This window comes from Siniperca chuatsi, linkage group LG18 (genome assembly GCF_020085105.1).
Source record: "Siniperca chuatsi isolate FFG_IHB_CAS linkage group LG18, ASM2008510v1, whole genome shotgun sequence".
NCBI lineage: Eukaryota > Metazoa > Chordata > Actinopteri > Centrarchiformes > Sinipercidae > Siniperca > Siniperca chuatsi.
This window is the reverse complement of record NC_058059.1, coordinates 8,865,946-8,883,700: the sequence shown is the minus strand read 5'-3', so window position 1 is coordinate 8,883,700 and position 17,755 is coordinate 8,865,946. Positions and strand designations below refer to the sequence as shown.

The 17,755-nt window shown below is 39.9% G+C and overlaps 1 protein-coding gene across 4 annotated transcripts in view; it reads left to right on the top strand.

The window, feature by feature from the left end:
* Nucleotides 1-1,967: 1,967 nt before the first annotated feature.
* The window catches only part of csgalnact1a (chondroitin sulfate N-acetylgalactosaminyltransferase 1a), a 36,579-nt gene continuing 20,791 nt past the window's right edge, over nt 1,968-17,755 (top strand). The window contains exons 1-3 of one of the 4 annotated variants that reach the window (XM_044174163.1): nt 1,968-2,172; nt 2,501-2,665; nt 15,908-17,285. In XM_044174163.1, the coding sequence (XP_044030098.1) occupies nt 16,469-17,285 (817 nt within the window). In that variant the 5' untranslated portion in view covers nt 1,968-2,172; nt 2,501-2,665; nt 15,908-16,468. Of the gene's footprint in view, nt 2,173-2,251; nt 2,666-15,907; nt 17,286-17,755 lie in introns of those variants that run through there. The other 3 variants (XM_044174166.1, XR_006375497.1, XM_044174164.1) reach the window with 3 other exon arrangements.

Genomic DNA, 17,755 nt, shown 5'->3' with positions numbered 1-17,755 from the left:
ACTTATTTGACAGCTTTAGTTACTAGATACTTTACAGATTCATGTTAATAACACAAAATATAATCAACAAATAAATTATGACATAGGTTAAAATAAGACTTCATTGATCCCCATGGGGAAATTCAAAAACAGTGTATAGAGTAATTAAAATTAACCCCATCTTTACCAGCTGCAACATTAAAGTGATATACACATTAATGTATCAATATTTATAATCCAATAATATAATATACGTTTTTCTAAAATGGGACTTTTGGCACTTTAAGTATATGTTGGTGCAAAATTTTGCAAAACTTTTACTTGTAACTTAGTATTTCTACACTGTGGTATTGCTGAAACATCTGAGTAGGCTACTTCTTCCACCACTGTGTAATGGTAATAAGGTAGTTTCATTTGTACTCTTTGGCATCACAGACATATACGTCTTTAGAGGAAAATTGTGATTTCTGGTCAAACAGGAGTCACCACACAATTACAACTGAAATCCACACGATTTTATTTATTTACTTTTGTATTTACTTCCTGCCTGATTGAGACACCAGTCGTCAGGTCAGATTAAGATGGATCTTTATGTCGACATGTTGGCTCTGGAAATGAAAGCCAGTAGTGTTTCCTGCTGCTGTAACGGCGTCTTGAATCAACTAACAAGGGTGTCTTTATGTGAGAGCAGGGAGGGAGGGAAGCGGAGAGCTGGGTGGACCGGCGGACCCTGCACGGAGAGAGCGCTAGTGTCAAGTTCACCACGTTAATGAACGGGACTTCCGCTCAAAACCTTCAAAATAAGATGCGTATTTGTTGATAAATTGATGAGGGGTTATAAGCCTATGTGAACTTTACAAATTTCTAACAAGACTAACACGTAAACAGTGAATAAGGTCAGATCACATTGAACAACTCTTTTAGGATGGATAAACATTACATTGGCATTAACCCAAATGTTAGTTTGGAGGCACTGGGTCCTCTTTTTGGGGTCTCAGAGACTATAGCTGTTAAACACAGTTAAATACAATGTATGCTCTGTATCTGAGATTGGTGTTGACAGTACTTTTTATGCAGCACTACAAAGAGGTCTAACAGGGAGTTTGACGTCTCAGCAGTCTAATTGACCCCAAAAGTAATGTAATATTTCTATGTCTGTGAAAGACTTATTGCCAAACAAAATGGATATATATTTGTTTACACACAGCCCTATCACATATTAAACATGAACTATTTCCTTACTTGGTGTAATAATGCGTTATGGTAATTTCCGTATTTTGTCACCTTCATCAAATGTCCCAGCTTGTGGCAAAGGGAAGGGTTACAACTTTAACACTTTTCTACATATTGGTTTTTAATGAGATCAGAACAAAAGAAAAATGAGGACACTGTCCTTCATAATCTAAGGTAGATTACTCAACTAGAGACCCAATTCAGAGTCAAAATTAATTATATGTATGAAAATAACTAATAGTACTGATTTCCATTTCACATTTTCAGGATAAATTTAATACATTTATTTTGGTCAATTATTCAATATTGTCAAAAAAATTAAAAAGCTGTATTAGTGAGTAGTATTACAGCAACGATCATGTTGTGCTTTTTGGGTGATGCTTTGTAGACTGTTAGGCTACCTTTGTCGTAGAGTCATAAGTCAATAGCAATAATTCGTTATTGCTATTGACTTATGACTCTAAGAAATAGTTCGAAATGTTGGGAAATCGGTTAATTTGCTTACTTGCTGAGAGTTAGATAATAAGATTGATACCACTCCTATGGTTTGAAAAGGTAAATATAAAGCTAGAGCCAGAAACCGGTTATCTTAGCTTAGCATAAAGACTGGAAGCAGGGGGAAACAGCTAGCCTAATCAAGTAGTTTCGTTGCCTAAACCTAAATCTCGCGAGAGTTAAGACCTAGCTTCTATTAACTTCCGGAAGACATCGCTGGTTGCCTGGCAACCTTATGGTGACTACAAGAAATATTCCACCACCTAACCGCCGTTAATAGCGCAAATTTTTGTTTTTACAATAGTTTAATCAATTTTTTGTACAGTTTAAACAAACGAGATATAGGCTACAGTGTTAACCTAATCAGTGAGCTTTAGAGGTGCTGGTAGACGATTTTGTTTCCATTGGACAGTGCCAATTTAGCTAAATTAGATTAGCTGTTTCCCCCTGCTTCCAGTATTAACAGTTAAGATAACAGTTTAACTCTCGGCAAAAAAAGTGAAAAGGCGTATTTCATTGTCTACTCTTTGTCACACTGAAACAATTTAAAACAGTTAAAATCTATTTAAAAAAACATACTGTAACGCTCTAAAATCCAGTAAAACTCCTAGCTAGTCAAAAAATATATTTAACGCTAAACCTCTTAATCCATGTGTGATTTAACCAGGATAAAGTCGTGTGTGTTTATTTACGATTAGCCTATTTGGCGTTTCAGAAATGTGTCCAGTATATTTTATTTATTTTGAAGGCAGCACCCCTGATGTTCCGGTGTCATTCTGCCTCTCTCCGGCAGGCTTCACGCTACTTGGCGTTACAGACGCTCACACCAGCTCCTGCACTCCGCAAGTCTCGGCTCAGTTGTAGACCGGTGAAGGGCTGCGGGACGGAGCCGTAGCACCGGGACAAAACCTCCACTCAGGATGGACTGAAGCTCTGAAGCAACGGCTGCTGGGACAAGGTAAGCTGGCCGGGTGAGAGGGCTTGTTAACACTGTAAACTAGCCTACAAATGTTGCCTGGCGATAATGTAAAAATAATAATCACAAAATCTTAAATAGCGCGCCTGTGGTGATCACTCTCACCCTGCTCAATGTTAACTTTTAAGTTTATTGTGTTTGTAGGACATATCCAGCTACTTTTCATGAGCAGTCAAGAAAAAACAGCTATCAATTGTAGGTTAAATCAAGTCATATTTTTCCCATAGCGCACTTTATGGACTATGAAAGCAGATTTTGGCAAAAATGTGTCTAAATGTGAGTATAACTTGATTTTCTGTGTGTTTAAGTGCTTATTCGTTTTCACTGAGAATTGTGCTGAGGAGGTTTTATTCATCCATTGAGTGGATGCACACTTTTCTGTCATATTTAACATAAATGAAACAGTCTATATGGCAAATTTGATTAAAGACCAGCCAGGTTATAAATCTATGAGTCATGTTTTTAGGTCACTTGAAAGCAAAATCACATGGAGGCATAAAAAATAAAAACAACGCCCACAATAATTTCTAGTGGGTAGACCCAGATAATAAAATTACATGTACTCAGTGAAAGTGCAGGCTTCTTTTCCACAATGTTCCTCTGCATCTCACTCACACACACACACACACACACACACACACACACACACACACACACACACACACACACACACACAAACAGTACACAGCATACTGAGCAAGCTGGAGGTTTTATCAGGAAAATGGCTCTAATCCTGCTTAGTGCACTCACTAACAGGCACCTAGCACCCCTGAAATATTTGGTTTGCAAGCTGGCAGAGTTGTTTTTCTCATATTGGAAGAATGAAACTGGAGATTATGTGGGATTTGAAGTTGTTTAGCAAGCAGAGAAGAGAAAGACTTTGCAGAGTGTATACATACTGTATACTCAGGGTAAATTACTGTATATTCCTTTACCCTATATGAGTGATTAACTGGAAAAATTGATGTGATACTTGATGACATATATGTGCTTCCTGTGACTGGAAGATAAAGTTCAATACGTGTGTGTGTTTGTGTGTCCTACATGTGTTTTTAGTGCATGTCTATGAGTCTGGGAGTGTGCGTGTGTGTTATTACTTTCTGTTTCCGTGCAGACTACATGTATTCTCATGTTTCACAGATCAGATAACAGAATCTCATTGGACATTTACCCAGTAACAATTTAATGGCGCTAACGTAACATCCCTGCAGCATATTGACAAATATACAAAAAATACCTCTGATGATATTACAGTTGGCCTTGCTCATTTAGAAAATGCCAGTTTATAAAAATCTTTTAAATTAAATGGAGAGCTTATGAATGACACTGAAAGGTATATTGCCTCTAGGGCTAACTGTCAGTATCACTCGTGTAAACCGGTATGAATTATCAACAGCAGAGGTTGGAGCTGGTTCAGTCACAATTATTGCCGTAAACAATACAAAGACCTGTTTTGACTGCTAAAAGCCAAACCACAAGCTGTACACTTTTGCATGCGAAGAGGCTCCAGTTGAGAAATGCTACAGTTCAGCCTGGTTTTAACGTCTGTGTGGTGGTTTGCTGTCCAGGGAGAAGAGGGAAGTAATGAGCTCTGGCTCTGATTGAACTTGGCTGGCACTTGTTAATGTCTTTCACATCTTGCTTGCCAAACATTTCCGTAGGATAGATTCAGGGGACCTCTGTTGCACAAGTGGCAAGAATTACAAAGGTGACGATGATGTGCAGTTATGATGGTGTGTTGCAGGTGAATGGCTGAGATTTGCGGACACACTGGATTTATTTATTTTGTGTCAACCTTAATTTGTTAGCTCACTCGCCATCTCTATTATCAGCTATTCATTATGTTCCTCTTGTAAAATCACTATCAGAAACTGTGAAGCATGTGACAGAGAGACTGTCTCACTGTACAAACTAAGATTTATTATGTTCCACCGTAATTACGCAGAGATGAGCTGTGTCAGAATTGTATTGTGGTTTTTTATTGTGTTTTACTGAATGAGGGAGTGCCCACTAATCTCCCCTCTCTGCAGAGACATACAGTATATAGCACATTGTAGAATTGGGTGTTGGCTGTCATTGTGTCATTGGCTTATGGAAGAGATCAATCAGTTTTTTTGACTCCGACACTAAAATCAATGTTTGTGTTTTATTTTGGAAAGAAATCAGAGTAACTTGTTTATGATGGCTGACAGATGCTATTTCTGTCTTTAAATGCTAACAAAGCACTTCTCCATGTTCTTGATAACAGCCATGCAATTACTGGAGTTTTAAAGGTGATATTGCGATCCACATTTGAGAAAATATATCTGCCAATAAACACATAATATAAACAAACATTTTGATAAGGATCCCTTAAATTTGGTTGAATTGTGACCAAGATATGTACTAAGCTGAACATTTTACAGCCATCTGATGAACAAACTATGTCATTGCTGCACTGTTTCTAAATTACCTTAAACACATGTTTGGAATTTCTGTACTGCTATTTCTTGTTATTTATCAGCCAACAAATACACTAATATATCTGTGATTAACTTAAAATTCAACATATCGAATGTACAGCCTAACCAATACTGGATATTTGAGGCCAATAAGAATATTGACATTTTAGAGTTAAAAAAATATAGTAATAGTCTTTTTTTTCACTATAACACACACTATTAACAAACATTTTCGATAAGGAGCCCTTATACACAGAGAAATGAACATTTTCCAAGGTCTAATCCTGTGTCTCTGTGTTAATTGTTCATTTATCTCTTGTTACATGTTAAAATTGTGTCTTTTATCTATCTACTGTATCTGTCTGTCTGTCTACATTCTCTGCTTCTGCAATGACCCATTTTCCCCATGGGGCCCATTAAAGTTTCATCTGATACAATCCAACCCAACTGTGTGAAGAAATGGGACACTTTAAGGACCAACGGAGATAAGGGGGGGGTAACACGGGCCTCTTGTAGTGAAGTAGAGGAGTGTAATGTGGTGTTTTTAAGGGCCTTCCAGGTGGCACGTCAACAGGAAGGTTCTGGGGAAACCGGCCCCTAATGAATGGGAGGGAGAATCACCTGAGGGGACAAGAGACATCAAAGAAAGCTTTCTCTGCTTCTCTCACCATCTTTCCCTCCCACATGGTTACGTTATACTGACTTCTCTCTGCTCTTCATTTTCTCCTCACACCATGTATCTGATCTTCCCTGCTTAATAGTTCCCTCAAGTAATCTGTGGGCATAGTTGACGCTCTCACCAGCCTCCATTTTCCCACTAATTTTTAAATGTATCTTAATTAATCTCTCCTCTTCCTCTTCCTCTGCTCTCCTTGTTTTCCTCCCTAGAGGACATTCCTAATTTTTACAGTGAGATAGCTGGAGGGCAGGTTCACCCAGAGCTGTCGGAGAAGAAGAAGCCCTGACATTTACTGAGGCCAACATGCACATAAACACATTACCATCCTTGACCTGTAACATATACACAGCCCACTAGACGCTATAGGAAGACAGGATAGAAAGACAAAGACAGACAACATGGAGCAGAGTTTAAACATGCACGGTGCTGTGATTTATCATGTTGTTTGTAATGAACACAGAGGCCACTTACTTAGAGAGAGTGGGTGTGTATGGGAGGAGGTGGTGTTGTGTAAAAGATTAATGCATCCATGTACTCTCATATAAACATGTGTTTGTACTCATTGGATGAGTATTGGATGGGAAACTTTCTGAGTTTAAAGAGAAGGCAGAGTTGCCATTTTTAAAAGACCATAACAGTCATTTTGCATGTTTTAGCCCAATAAAGTATACTTTACATAACAGCTAATCATTTTGCAAACCACTGCGATTAAGAAAATTTAATGTACTTTGTTTTTGTACTTTGGTTTCCATTAATTACTGTACAATATGAACATCTCTTAGCAGCTTTTCCAAACTTGCTTTAGTTGTGTAATTCAACATTTTTAACATAAAGTCTGCATTACTTTTTGTCAAAAGTTATGTTATTGTGAGGTAATGTGCAAACTGTTTAAACCAGTCAACTCTTAAAGGGGAACTCCTTTAATTGTACCCATCAACATCAGCTTGCTCATCATTGTTGAGTACTTGTCAGACTGTGGAAACAGTTGTAGGCTATAATGTGTCCAGCGGATTTGTTAAGTTTGTGATGATGTCAACAGGGGTTAGCTCAGCTTGGGGTTACAATGTTACAATTGTTACAAAACATGTTAAAATTTTTGAACATGGAGTTTGAAAGACCCCGGCTTTTATCAGTCAGGGACGGTCTAACAAAGAAACGCTATTGGTTGCATTATGAGAAATGTTGGATTGAGTGTTTTTGGAGCTTGAATGCTTATAGGGACAGTCCTGAATAACAAGAAGACTGTCATAAATACCTACTTTGTAAGTATTGAGTTTTAGTTCAGCATTGGATTTCTCACATTGATAGCACCACCGCTAGACAGACGTGTAGTACATGATCAGGCCAAGCTGTAATTATATTCCTAACAGTAACTGTGTTTACATTATTTCATTCATGCTGTGATATGATCAACAATGAGAAGTCCACCTCAGTTCATTACTGAGTATGAGACTACTTTGTGCAGTTGCCGTATTTATGTTGTTTCGTTCGCAGTGATTGTGGTGAGCAGAAGGTTTGCAGTGAAAATGGCTTTGCTAGATGTCGGTTACTGAAAAATAGGAAATAAATGTGCCTTTTTTTAAACTTGCTTCACGTTGTTTTCACTCTCAGCAAACTCCACCATGATCGTTTATATTTTTGAGAGGGTACACATTAGCCACAGTGTAGCTAAGTTGGCTACGTACATAGGCTCCGTACACCTTACAGTGTAACTGCAGCTTTCTCATGAAAGCCTTCACCAGGCTGTGCATTTCATGAACGAAGAGGCCCTTTCCTTGCAGTTTGGTGTTCAGTTCATTCATCAGTGCAGTCACATCGACAGCAAATGCAAAATCTGCTATCCAGTCCTCATCTGAGAGCTCTGGGATGTCTTTGCCTTTCCTCTCACAGAACTCTCGAATCTCGGCTTTCAGGTCCCAAACTCTTTTTAGCACTTTGCCCAGGCTGAGCCATCTGACAGCTGTGTGGTAGCCGATGTCACTATGCTCAGACTCATGCTCCTCTAAAAGTGCAACAAACTGTCTGTGATTCAATGCCCGTGCCCTGATGAAGTTTACTATTTTACTAACAACATCAATAACATGGTTAATTTTTAGCACTGACTTGCACAACACATGTTGGTGTATAATACAATGCAAAAATACCAACTTCTGATCTGCGTCAATTTCAGTCACTTTATCTTGCATATGTTTCAAAAGTCCGACATTTTTCCCTGTAAGATTTGGACAACCGTCCGTTGTGACACCTGCCAGTCTGTCCCACCTCAACCCCAGGGTGTCTATGCACGCATTTACCTCCGTAAACAGATCGCTCCCTGTCATCGTCCCTTTCATCGACCGCATTGCTGCCAGCTCCTCCGTAATCTTGAAGTCCGTTATCCCACGGACAAATATGAGTAGCTGGTCTGTGTCATGGACATCACAGCTCTCGTCCAAAGCCAAGGAGAAGAAGTCAAAACTTGCCACTTCGCGTTGCAGCTGAAGCTCCAAATTTCCGCAATTTCCTCGATCCTCTCGTCACGGTTCGCCTGGACAGCGGGACTTGTTCAAATGCGCCTTTTTGTCAGGGCATATTAGTGCTGCAGAGTCCACCAAACACTCTTTGACAAATTCCCCCTCCGAGAATGGCTTACTGTTTTTAGCGATTTTGTGGGATATCAGAAAACTGGTCTTGGTTGCGGCATCCCTGGATGCGTGAAGCTTGGTAAAAAGCCTTGCTGCTTTTGCAGCTTAGCTAGCAAAGCTTCCGATGTCCGCGCCCTTTCAGCATCAGTCAAGTTTTTGTATTTCTCCGCGTGTTTCGTCTCGTAATGCCGGCTCAAGTTATAGTCCTTAAACACAGCGATCTGCTCCCCGCAAACTAAACACACGGCTTTACCTCCGACTTCAATAAATAAGTACTTAGCAGTCCAATTTTTGTTGAAACGCCTGCATTCGGCATCTACCTTTCTTTTTTTAGCAGAACCGGACATTTTTGAGGGCTAAAGTCGTCTTGTCACTTGCTTGTGACAAGGATCTAATCGTGTGCGCGTCTTGATATACGTATTGCGTAATTACGTAGTGAATAAAAACAACTTCAAAATAAATGCAATGCATTTTTAGTCCATGCATGAGGTAAAATGAGAAAACATTTTTATTTTGTAATTTCCAATTAACCTTACGCGGGCCGGTCAGAGTCAACCAAAGGGCCTTATGTGGCCCGGGGGCCGTACAATGCCCAGGTCTGCCTTACACCTTACCCTCTTAATGCACAACTATAAATCCCACTTTAGCTTTGGCTGAGCAGATTTTAACCACCCTTATTTTATTTTTTTTCTCTCAAGTCCCCAGCTTTATGGAAGTACAACACTAAATCAATAGAGCACCCCTTTAAACTGATTAACCTTGCAATGATTATGTAACTTTGGCAAAAAGTTAATGCAGATTGATGTATTACACAACTCCAGCAAATTTTATGAGTCTGCTAATAGATTGCAAAACAATGGCTCCCAGGAACAGAAGAAAAAGACTTTTAAAAACCTAAAACTCTTGAGCAGGAATATGAAAATGGTCAGCAAAAATGTGAATTGTGGACTTTGCAGTCAAAGAGCTAAAAGCATAGACTGTATAAAAAAAATGGAAGACATGACAGCTCCCCAAAAGTGAAGCCAATACATCTCGATCGCCCCCTGGTGGCTGGGTCATAAACCTCGCCCCCTCCATGTTAGCAGATGCGACATGGGCCAAACTAAAAACTCAAAGTACACGTCAAATACATTTTGAGATGATTTCTGTCATTGTAGGTGGTTCTTATCGCAGTGACTTTTTCTGATAAGTTTGGTTTTAATTAGTTATTTGATGCTATAAAAAGGGGGTTTCACGTCATGATTGACAGCTGAGCTCTGCTCGCAATTGAGTCGGCCGGGTGTATGGGCGGGACCTCGATACTGCGGCTCCAACTCCGATCAGTAGTGCGCAGACTCTGGCTCCAAATGACATCAAAAGCGCAAGATGGCTGTTCCCGTATCCAGGATATTTTGCCTTCATTACAGTTTTAAGGGGTGGAAGTGGAGATGCGTCGTCCATCTATATATACAGTCTATGGCTAAAACGTGCAAACACACTGATAAGATCCTTTAAAGCAGATATGCATTATCTTCTCTGTGGTTTTTGGTTCTGTGGTCTGTTTTCTCTCTTTCCTGAAATTTCTCTCACTCACTCACTCACTCAGACACACACTCAAAACCTCCCAATCAATGCATCTGCAAAGTGCGTCTTCCTTTGAAAATAGTGTATGCTGTATGGTCTCAGTCAGTGCATACATTATTCTTTAAGACTGGCCTGTTTGAGCTTGAATATATTAAATACCAGCAGAGAGCAAAGAGAATCGGCTCTTTGAACTCTGACAGCAGGGCTGAGATGCTACATTTGTCATGATGAGGGGGCCACAAGGTTGCTTCTCAAATGCCTCAGACATTTAAAGGTTGACCTGTGTAGGCTGTAGTACAGAGAGGAACACACACACTTAGATAAGCTGTCACCTGTGTGTGACTTCTGCTGTACTAGTGTGATTGTCAACCAGAAATGGGGCAGAGGACTGAGAAGAAAATCATTATCTGTTTTTCCGACAGCAAACCCCTGCTGTTCCTATTCCTCACTCAGTACTCTCTCTTCTCTCGCACACTGACTCATTGTCACAAAGATAAACACAGCACTTTTAACAGGTGTTAAGAGGTTGACATTAATATTTTTGCTGAAAATGGAACAGATACACACACACACACACACACACACACAGATACAAACAAATTGAAGCGCGCACACACACACACACAAATGCCCTATGGGCAGGAAGCAGCAGCAGCAGGAGGGGAGGAAGTGATTTCGGAGGCTGAACCAGATGCTGCAGAGCTCTGCTTTGGAAACATCTCTGGCCACCAAATACTAAATCATTCTCTTTTTCCTCTCTCCTTTTCTCTTCTTTATGACATTATTTATTTCATCTCTGTCTCTGACCCTCTCCCACTTGCGTCAATGCATCTCTCTTTCTATTTCTAGCAGAGAGAATGAAATATGTGATATGGGGGAAAACACATTTATCAGTTATGTCATCTCAGGAAGTGGAGAAAATGTATCCTCTGCCTTGTTTCTCTGTTGGTAAACAAGCCTGACAGTGTTTATGTTGCATGCAGGTTTATTAGTTCTAAGATTTCAGCAATTGAGGTTCCATGAGATCTTTGATAGAGGCTGTGTCGGAGTTGCAGTTAAGAATTAAGGTTGAAGCAAACACCAGGAAACTGTTATCAGGTGCTGGCCAACAGTTAGAGAGGGAAGTCACAACTCCACACAGAGAAAAAACAGGAACTGTTCAATTTCATGTCACATTCACTCAGTTTGTGTTGAAATTGGCTGCTACTGTGAATATACTGTAAAATAGTGATAATGTACAAACAAATGTGCGTAATATTGGGTGAAGTCAGGGCAAGTTTTGTGTTAAAGGTGGGAAACACAAAGTCACACATTCAAATGATGTAATTTCCTCTCAGTTTGGGTTTACTGGAAATCTTGACTTCTTTGGTTCTTGTGTGAAGTATATCATCAACAAAGTTTTCTGTATAATATTCAGATAACAGAAATAAATTGTCTTTGAGAAACCGCTTCACAGTGTTAACAAGACCATGAGTCTGCAGCCACACTAGCCATGCTCTGTGCTTTGAGCTACATGCATGCTAACATGCTGACAATGATAATGCTAACATGCTGATGTTTAGCAGGTAAATGTTTACCATGTTATCATGCTAAAATTAGCTACTTAGCACTAAACACAAAGTACAGCTGAGCCTGCTGAGAATGTCAACCAGTTTGCAGGTATTTGGCCATAAACCAAAGTATTGGACAAATTTAAATTTTGACCTAATGATGGTGCTAGATGGCTAAAACACCAAGGAACACAAGGAAACTACACAATATGGCTAGCAAAAACAGTTCAGTTTAATGGAAATGCATAGTATTTCTTTTATAGATTTCTTAATGATTTCTAATATAATAATTGTTTTACACACTCTGTAAAGGAAATATAAATTTCCCATATCAAACACAAGATAAGCATTATATGATATGGTAACACAAAGCAGGCAATTATAGACACCACCAATAAAATTAAACCTGATTATTTAGCTGTCAGTGTTCCTGTGTTGCAGCCATGCCTGTCCCCATGGGGAGTCAAATAACCAGGACTGAATCAACTCATTCATTCCCAGTTAAACTCAGTGGTTTGACTCAGAGTCTGTTCTCCTAAATCTCCGTCACGCAAGCCTCCTTTCAGTGATGAAGCTTTCTCTGGTAATTTAACAACATGGATTAACTACTTTGCCACAGGGGATCTGTATTTCTATTGTGTTTGTGATACATTTGATGATTGTTTCTAAAAGTAACACATCTCAGCACTGTCACAGGCGAAGAAATACAGCGCTTTCAAATCCAGATATGCATCATTATTGTTTCAATATCATGTATGACATTAGCATACTACATTTCATATATTTTATATTAGTGCTGAAATTATTTGTCAGTTAGTTGATCAACAGAAAGTAAATTGACAGCAATAATAAATTAATTGTTGAAAGCAGTGGTTATCAAACTGGCGGGCGGGAGCCCCAGGGGGGTTATAAAGCCACTGCAGGGGGGGCGTGGATGTTGAGCAGACCTAAAGTTGCATGAATATGATTCATGTGGTGTAAACAAACAAAAAAAACAAACAAAAGTGCTCTAATGCTAGGAAGACTGTCTTGCTAACCTAAATCTTTTATTTACTTTAATCGCATTAAACAACTCAGATATAACATGTTAATTAGTGAGCTTAAGGTTTTGGTAGGAGGATTTTTTCAGCTTTGGACTGAAAAAAAATCCACCTACCACTTAAACAGCAGATTTCCAATGGGAGTTCTGCACAGTCTTTTAATAAAGAAAATGACCTGTTCTGAGCTAGGTTAGCAGTTTCCCACTGATTTCAGTCTTTGTGCTAAGCTAGGCTAGTCCTTGAACTCGTGTATTATAAAATGGTAGAGTGTTCCTTTAAATGGAGGTGACCTCTGACCTTCTCCAAGAATTTCCAGAATTTCCCATGAATTTCTACATGAAGGAATCAACCCATCAATGAAAACTTACACTTAGCACAACTTTTAATAGCTTTAAATCAGTCAATCAAGAAAAACATTCACTGGTTCCAGTTTTTTAAATGTGAGGATTTGATTATTTTATCTGTTGTATATAATTGTAAATTTAATATCCTTGTGTGAATATCGTTGTTGGTCCGACAAAAACAGCGATTTAAAGCCATCACCGTGAGCTCCATTTTTCACTATTTTCTGACATTTTACAGACAAAATGATTAACTGAAAAACTATTCAACAGATGAATCGATAATAGAAATAAGTTTTTGTAAAATGATTGGCCTATTTTATATTGTGTTATAGATTGTATATTTAGAGAGAAATGTATTGGCATAATAGATATGTGAAGAAAATGTGTTATACTTGTATCATCATTTTAGAATTCATAACTGGTATAAACATGGTGATTTGCTCTTCCTACTGAGTCTTACTGTAGTTAAAAATGCAAAGTAATGCATTTGTTCCCCAATAAAAAGGCAAATTGACCTTCCCAATGTCAGAACTAAGTGCATGCTTTAATCTGTGTGAATGGCTTGTGGTCACTTTCACTGGCATTAGTGCAAGCCTAGCTTGTTACAGGAAGTCATGAAAACAGGAAAGTCATCTGGGAGAAGTGATGTAATTATTTAAAGGTTCCCAGTCTGTGATCACATGGATACAAGAATAATGTGAGCTGCTTGTGAACCAACCAGAGAAAGTGATTAAACCATTCATTTCATGCCATATTTTTCTGAGGATTTATGGACTCATTCAATGACATCATGAGGATTTTCCTGTAATTAAATGGATGAGACTCCATCACAGCAGCCATATTTTGCTCTCCAGCTTCCACTTTTTCTGCAGCCTCTCCTCAAACATTTTCTAAGACGGCAGTGGAGGTCCTGCTGGAGAGACGCCCTGTCTCTCCTGATTCAGCTGTCTGTTAGAGCACAGTCCAGTATTCACTCCTGCCATATACTAATCCTTTCATTAGGCTCGGTTTCAGGCAGCCCTGTCAAAGAGCTGACTGTGTGGGGAGTCAAGAGAGACTTAGACTGATACACAGAGATACATTTACAGATACATACTGTAACTCATACACTGAAACACCTTCCCACAAAATACATATATATATATATATATATATATATATATATATATATACACACATACTCAAGACTCACATTCACACATGCAAATACACATTTCTGTATTGGTGTTGGATATCAGACAGTATCTACTCTCTTATTTTTTTTTTGTGGCCATATTTGTCGATGATCACAGTATTGTCACCTTTTTGGCTTGGGACCCCTTATCACAGGTTATGGCCTTAACTGTAGTCATGACGTGTGAGCAAGTCAACCATCGAGTGATTTTTCCATCTTGAATTGTTTCTTTTGAAGGGTTTTTAAAGGCGTGAAGTATTTCACAAGAAAAAAAGCAAATATCAGATAAGGATCAGAAAAAGAAACATAATTCTGTGTATCAGAAATATTCTTTTTCTTTCCTTTTTGTTTCTAATTCCCTTAAAAGAATAGAGTGTTTTGGAAATGCATTTATTTGCTTTCTTGCCAAGAGTTAGATGAGTAGATTGATTCCACTCTCATGTCTAAATATGGAGCTAGAGCCAAGAGACGGTTAGCTTAGCATAAAGACTAGAAACAGGGTAAGCAGCTGGCATGCCTCTGTCAGAAGGTAACAAAATATATAACTTGTCGTTTGTACACTTTGGTTTTTGTACAAATTTAATAAACAAGTTATGTTAAATAGTGAGCTTTAGAGGTGTTTGAAGGTGTATTTTGTTACACTTGGACAGAGCCATGCTAGCTGTTTACCCCTGTTACTGTTACTCCAGTCTTTATGCTAAGCTATGCTAACATGCAACTGGCTGTAGTCTTATTTTTAAAGCAGTAGTTCGACATTTTGGTAAATACACTTATTCACTTTCTGGCAGAGTTAGATGAGAACATTTACACCACTATCAGGTACTTAGGGGCAAACAGCTAGCTCTGTCCAAAGGTAACAAAACCTGCCTACCAGCACCTCTAAACTTGTTATGTGCTGGACCATTTCTTGGCCAGGCACAGTGACTTTCTAAGTATCCACTGGTTGCCTGGCAACCTTGCAGGGACGTCGTTTGTACACTTCGGTTTTTGTACGGATTAGCCAGACTAGTTGTTTCCCCTTGCTTCAAGTCTTTATGCTAAGCTAAGCTAACCCTCACTTGGCTCTATCTTCATATTTAATGCATGTGACCCCCCTGATTGAAACAACCATTCACACGCACAATCACGCCTATGGATAATTTAGGGTCGGATAATAAATCTAATCTGCATGTTTTTGGACTGTGGGAGGAAACTGGAGCACCCAGAGCTTTGGACCCTAGGCTTAAAATAGCCTATCAGAGAAACTTAATTTGGAATCGCTGCCTTTGTATCAGTCATTCAAACACCACATTAAAAATGCTTCATGATTAATGTAATGGTTTTAAATAGACAAGGATATCATTTCGGGTCTCTCGAAAGAGATAATGTATCTCAAGAGACGCTGCGGTTAAATAAAACTTAAATAAATAAATAGAGAGCAGTCTAGCAGTATGACACATTAAGTCACCCACTGTATATATACTGCAGGTATAGATAGATACTGCAGATGTATAGATATGTCCCAGTTACTTTCCTCTGTAGCCACTGAACACACACTCACAAGGACACACATACACTGTGTACATTTGTGTACAAGTGTACATTTGTACACTTTTAAGCACACACCCTTGCACTTATATTCTCACCCATCAGTGATAACATTGTTTTCCGGGAGCTGCAGTCCTGAAGGAATGCTTAGTTTGGCAAAAGTAGTTAAACCCTTACACAAGTAATGTTGACGTGATACAGTTGGTGGAGGTCAAGATGTTAAGAATGATTGTCTCGCTAATGAAACCTCTTTGTCTCTCTCCTTTCTGATTTCTCTGTAAGGAAAACAACATGAGGAAACCACCGCTGACCAGCGAGGATTTGCTTTCTCATGAAACGTAGCATTTCTGCTCCATGCATCACCCTGCTTCATCCAGGCTGATGTGGCTGAATACTCAACCATTCCAAAACGTTTCCTGAGACACTTTCTCTGTGCTTGGTAACAGGCGGGCAGACAGGAAGAGGACATTATGGACTGACTAAGAGAGTCAGAGCACATGCAAACAGATGACTCACATATGAGTGATAGATGATGTAACAATGTAATGATGTCTTCTTGCAGACCATGGAGCTAATTGGACCAACAGAAAGGGAGAAAGTGTTTGTTACAAGCTTTTGACCCTCATACATTCACTTTGCCAATGACAAAACAAGTTACAATCACAGGCAGTGGAGGGGCAATGACCTAATTCAGATTAAATGACCTCATACTGATAAGTAGCCGGCCTCCTCACTGGGTGATGGAACATAATAGACTCTTATCATCGTGGCTGGAGTGTGTGAGGTTACATGATATTTGTGTGTGTGTGTGGATGGCTGTTTAACTCAGAGGAGTGAGTTTTGATGCTACATGCAGTGATGTTGCGGCGTGGAATGCTAGCCTGGGTCTCCCGTGTTGGAGGTGTGCTGGTGCTCCTCTGCTGCTCCCTGTCGATCCTCTATGTGATGACCTGCAGTCCGCCGCACTCTGACGACCCTCCACTGAGTCATGCTCTGCCCCGCGCTGGACCCAACCACCCCAGCCTGGTGGGCACAGGCTCGATGACTGGAGCAGGAGCAGGTGGGACAGGAGGAGGCCGAGCTGGGGCTGCTCAAATCGGTGGACCCCCCGGTGTTCAGTCTTATCAGGTGCTCCTCCAAGAGCGCGAGGAGCAGCACCGCCTCCACATCTCTTCCTTGAAAAAGCAGATAGCTCAACTTAAGGAGGCTTTGCAGGAGCGTAGCCAGCAGCTGAAAGGAGTGCAGGAGAGCCTGAAGAGAGCCACCGGGGGCCCAGCAGAGGTAGAAGAAGCTGGAGCTGCATCACAGGGAGGTGGTCTTGGGGAGGATCAGGGAGCCAAAAGCCAGCAAGACGTCCTCCAGGAGTTCCTGCGGAGCCAGCTGTCGAAGGCCGAGGTGACCGCCGGCACCAGGTTGCCCAGTGAGTACGCGGTGGTGCCCTTTGAGAGTTTCACCCTGCAGAGGGTGTACCAACTGGAGATGGGGTTGACGCGTCACCCCGAGGAGAAGCCTGTGAGGAAGGACAAGAGAGAGGAGCTAGGGGAGGTGCTGGAGACGGCCCTGCACAGCCTCAACATGCCATCATCCCAGCAAGACAGCAGGAGTGCAGTGGAAAAAACTCAAACAAGCAAAGTGTACACACCATCTGACTTCATAGAAGGTGAGAATACATCAAATGTCAACCCTGTCTCCTAGAAATTACATCTATATACAACTAATTTCCAACAGTAAATATGTTTTAAAGGAAATGCAATGCCGCCTGAGGAAATGTTAATTAACGTATCTGGCAAGTTTCAAAATGTTGATCTTGAGCATAACATTCACTGACAATGTATTTAATTTTTTCCTGCCAAAATATCAGATTTTCCAATACAATATTAGCTCATATCAACTACAGCATTATTCAACATTTTTATAGTTGTGTTTAGGCACTGATCGCACTTGGTTAGGTTAGGGAAAGAGCATGGTCTGGTTTAATACAGAAGAAGTCCACAGTAACTTGAAGCACGAGACACGACATGTTTATTAACATTTAACTGAAACCACGATCTTTCCCTAACCTTAACCAAAGTGCTTTTGTTGCATGAACCTAACCAAGGTTTAACCATCACAAGATGCCTTAACCAATCA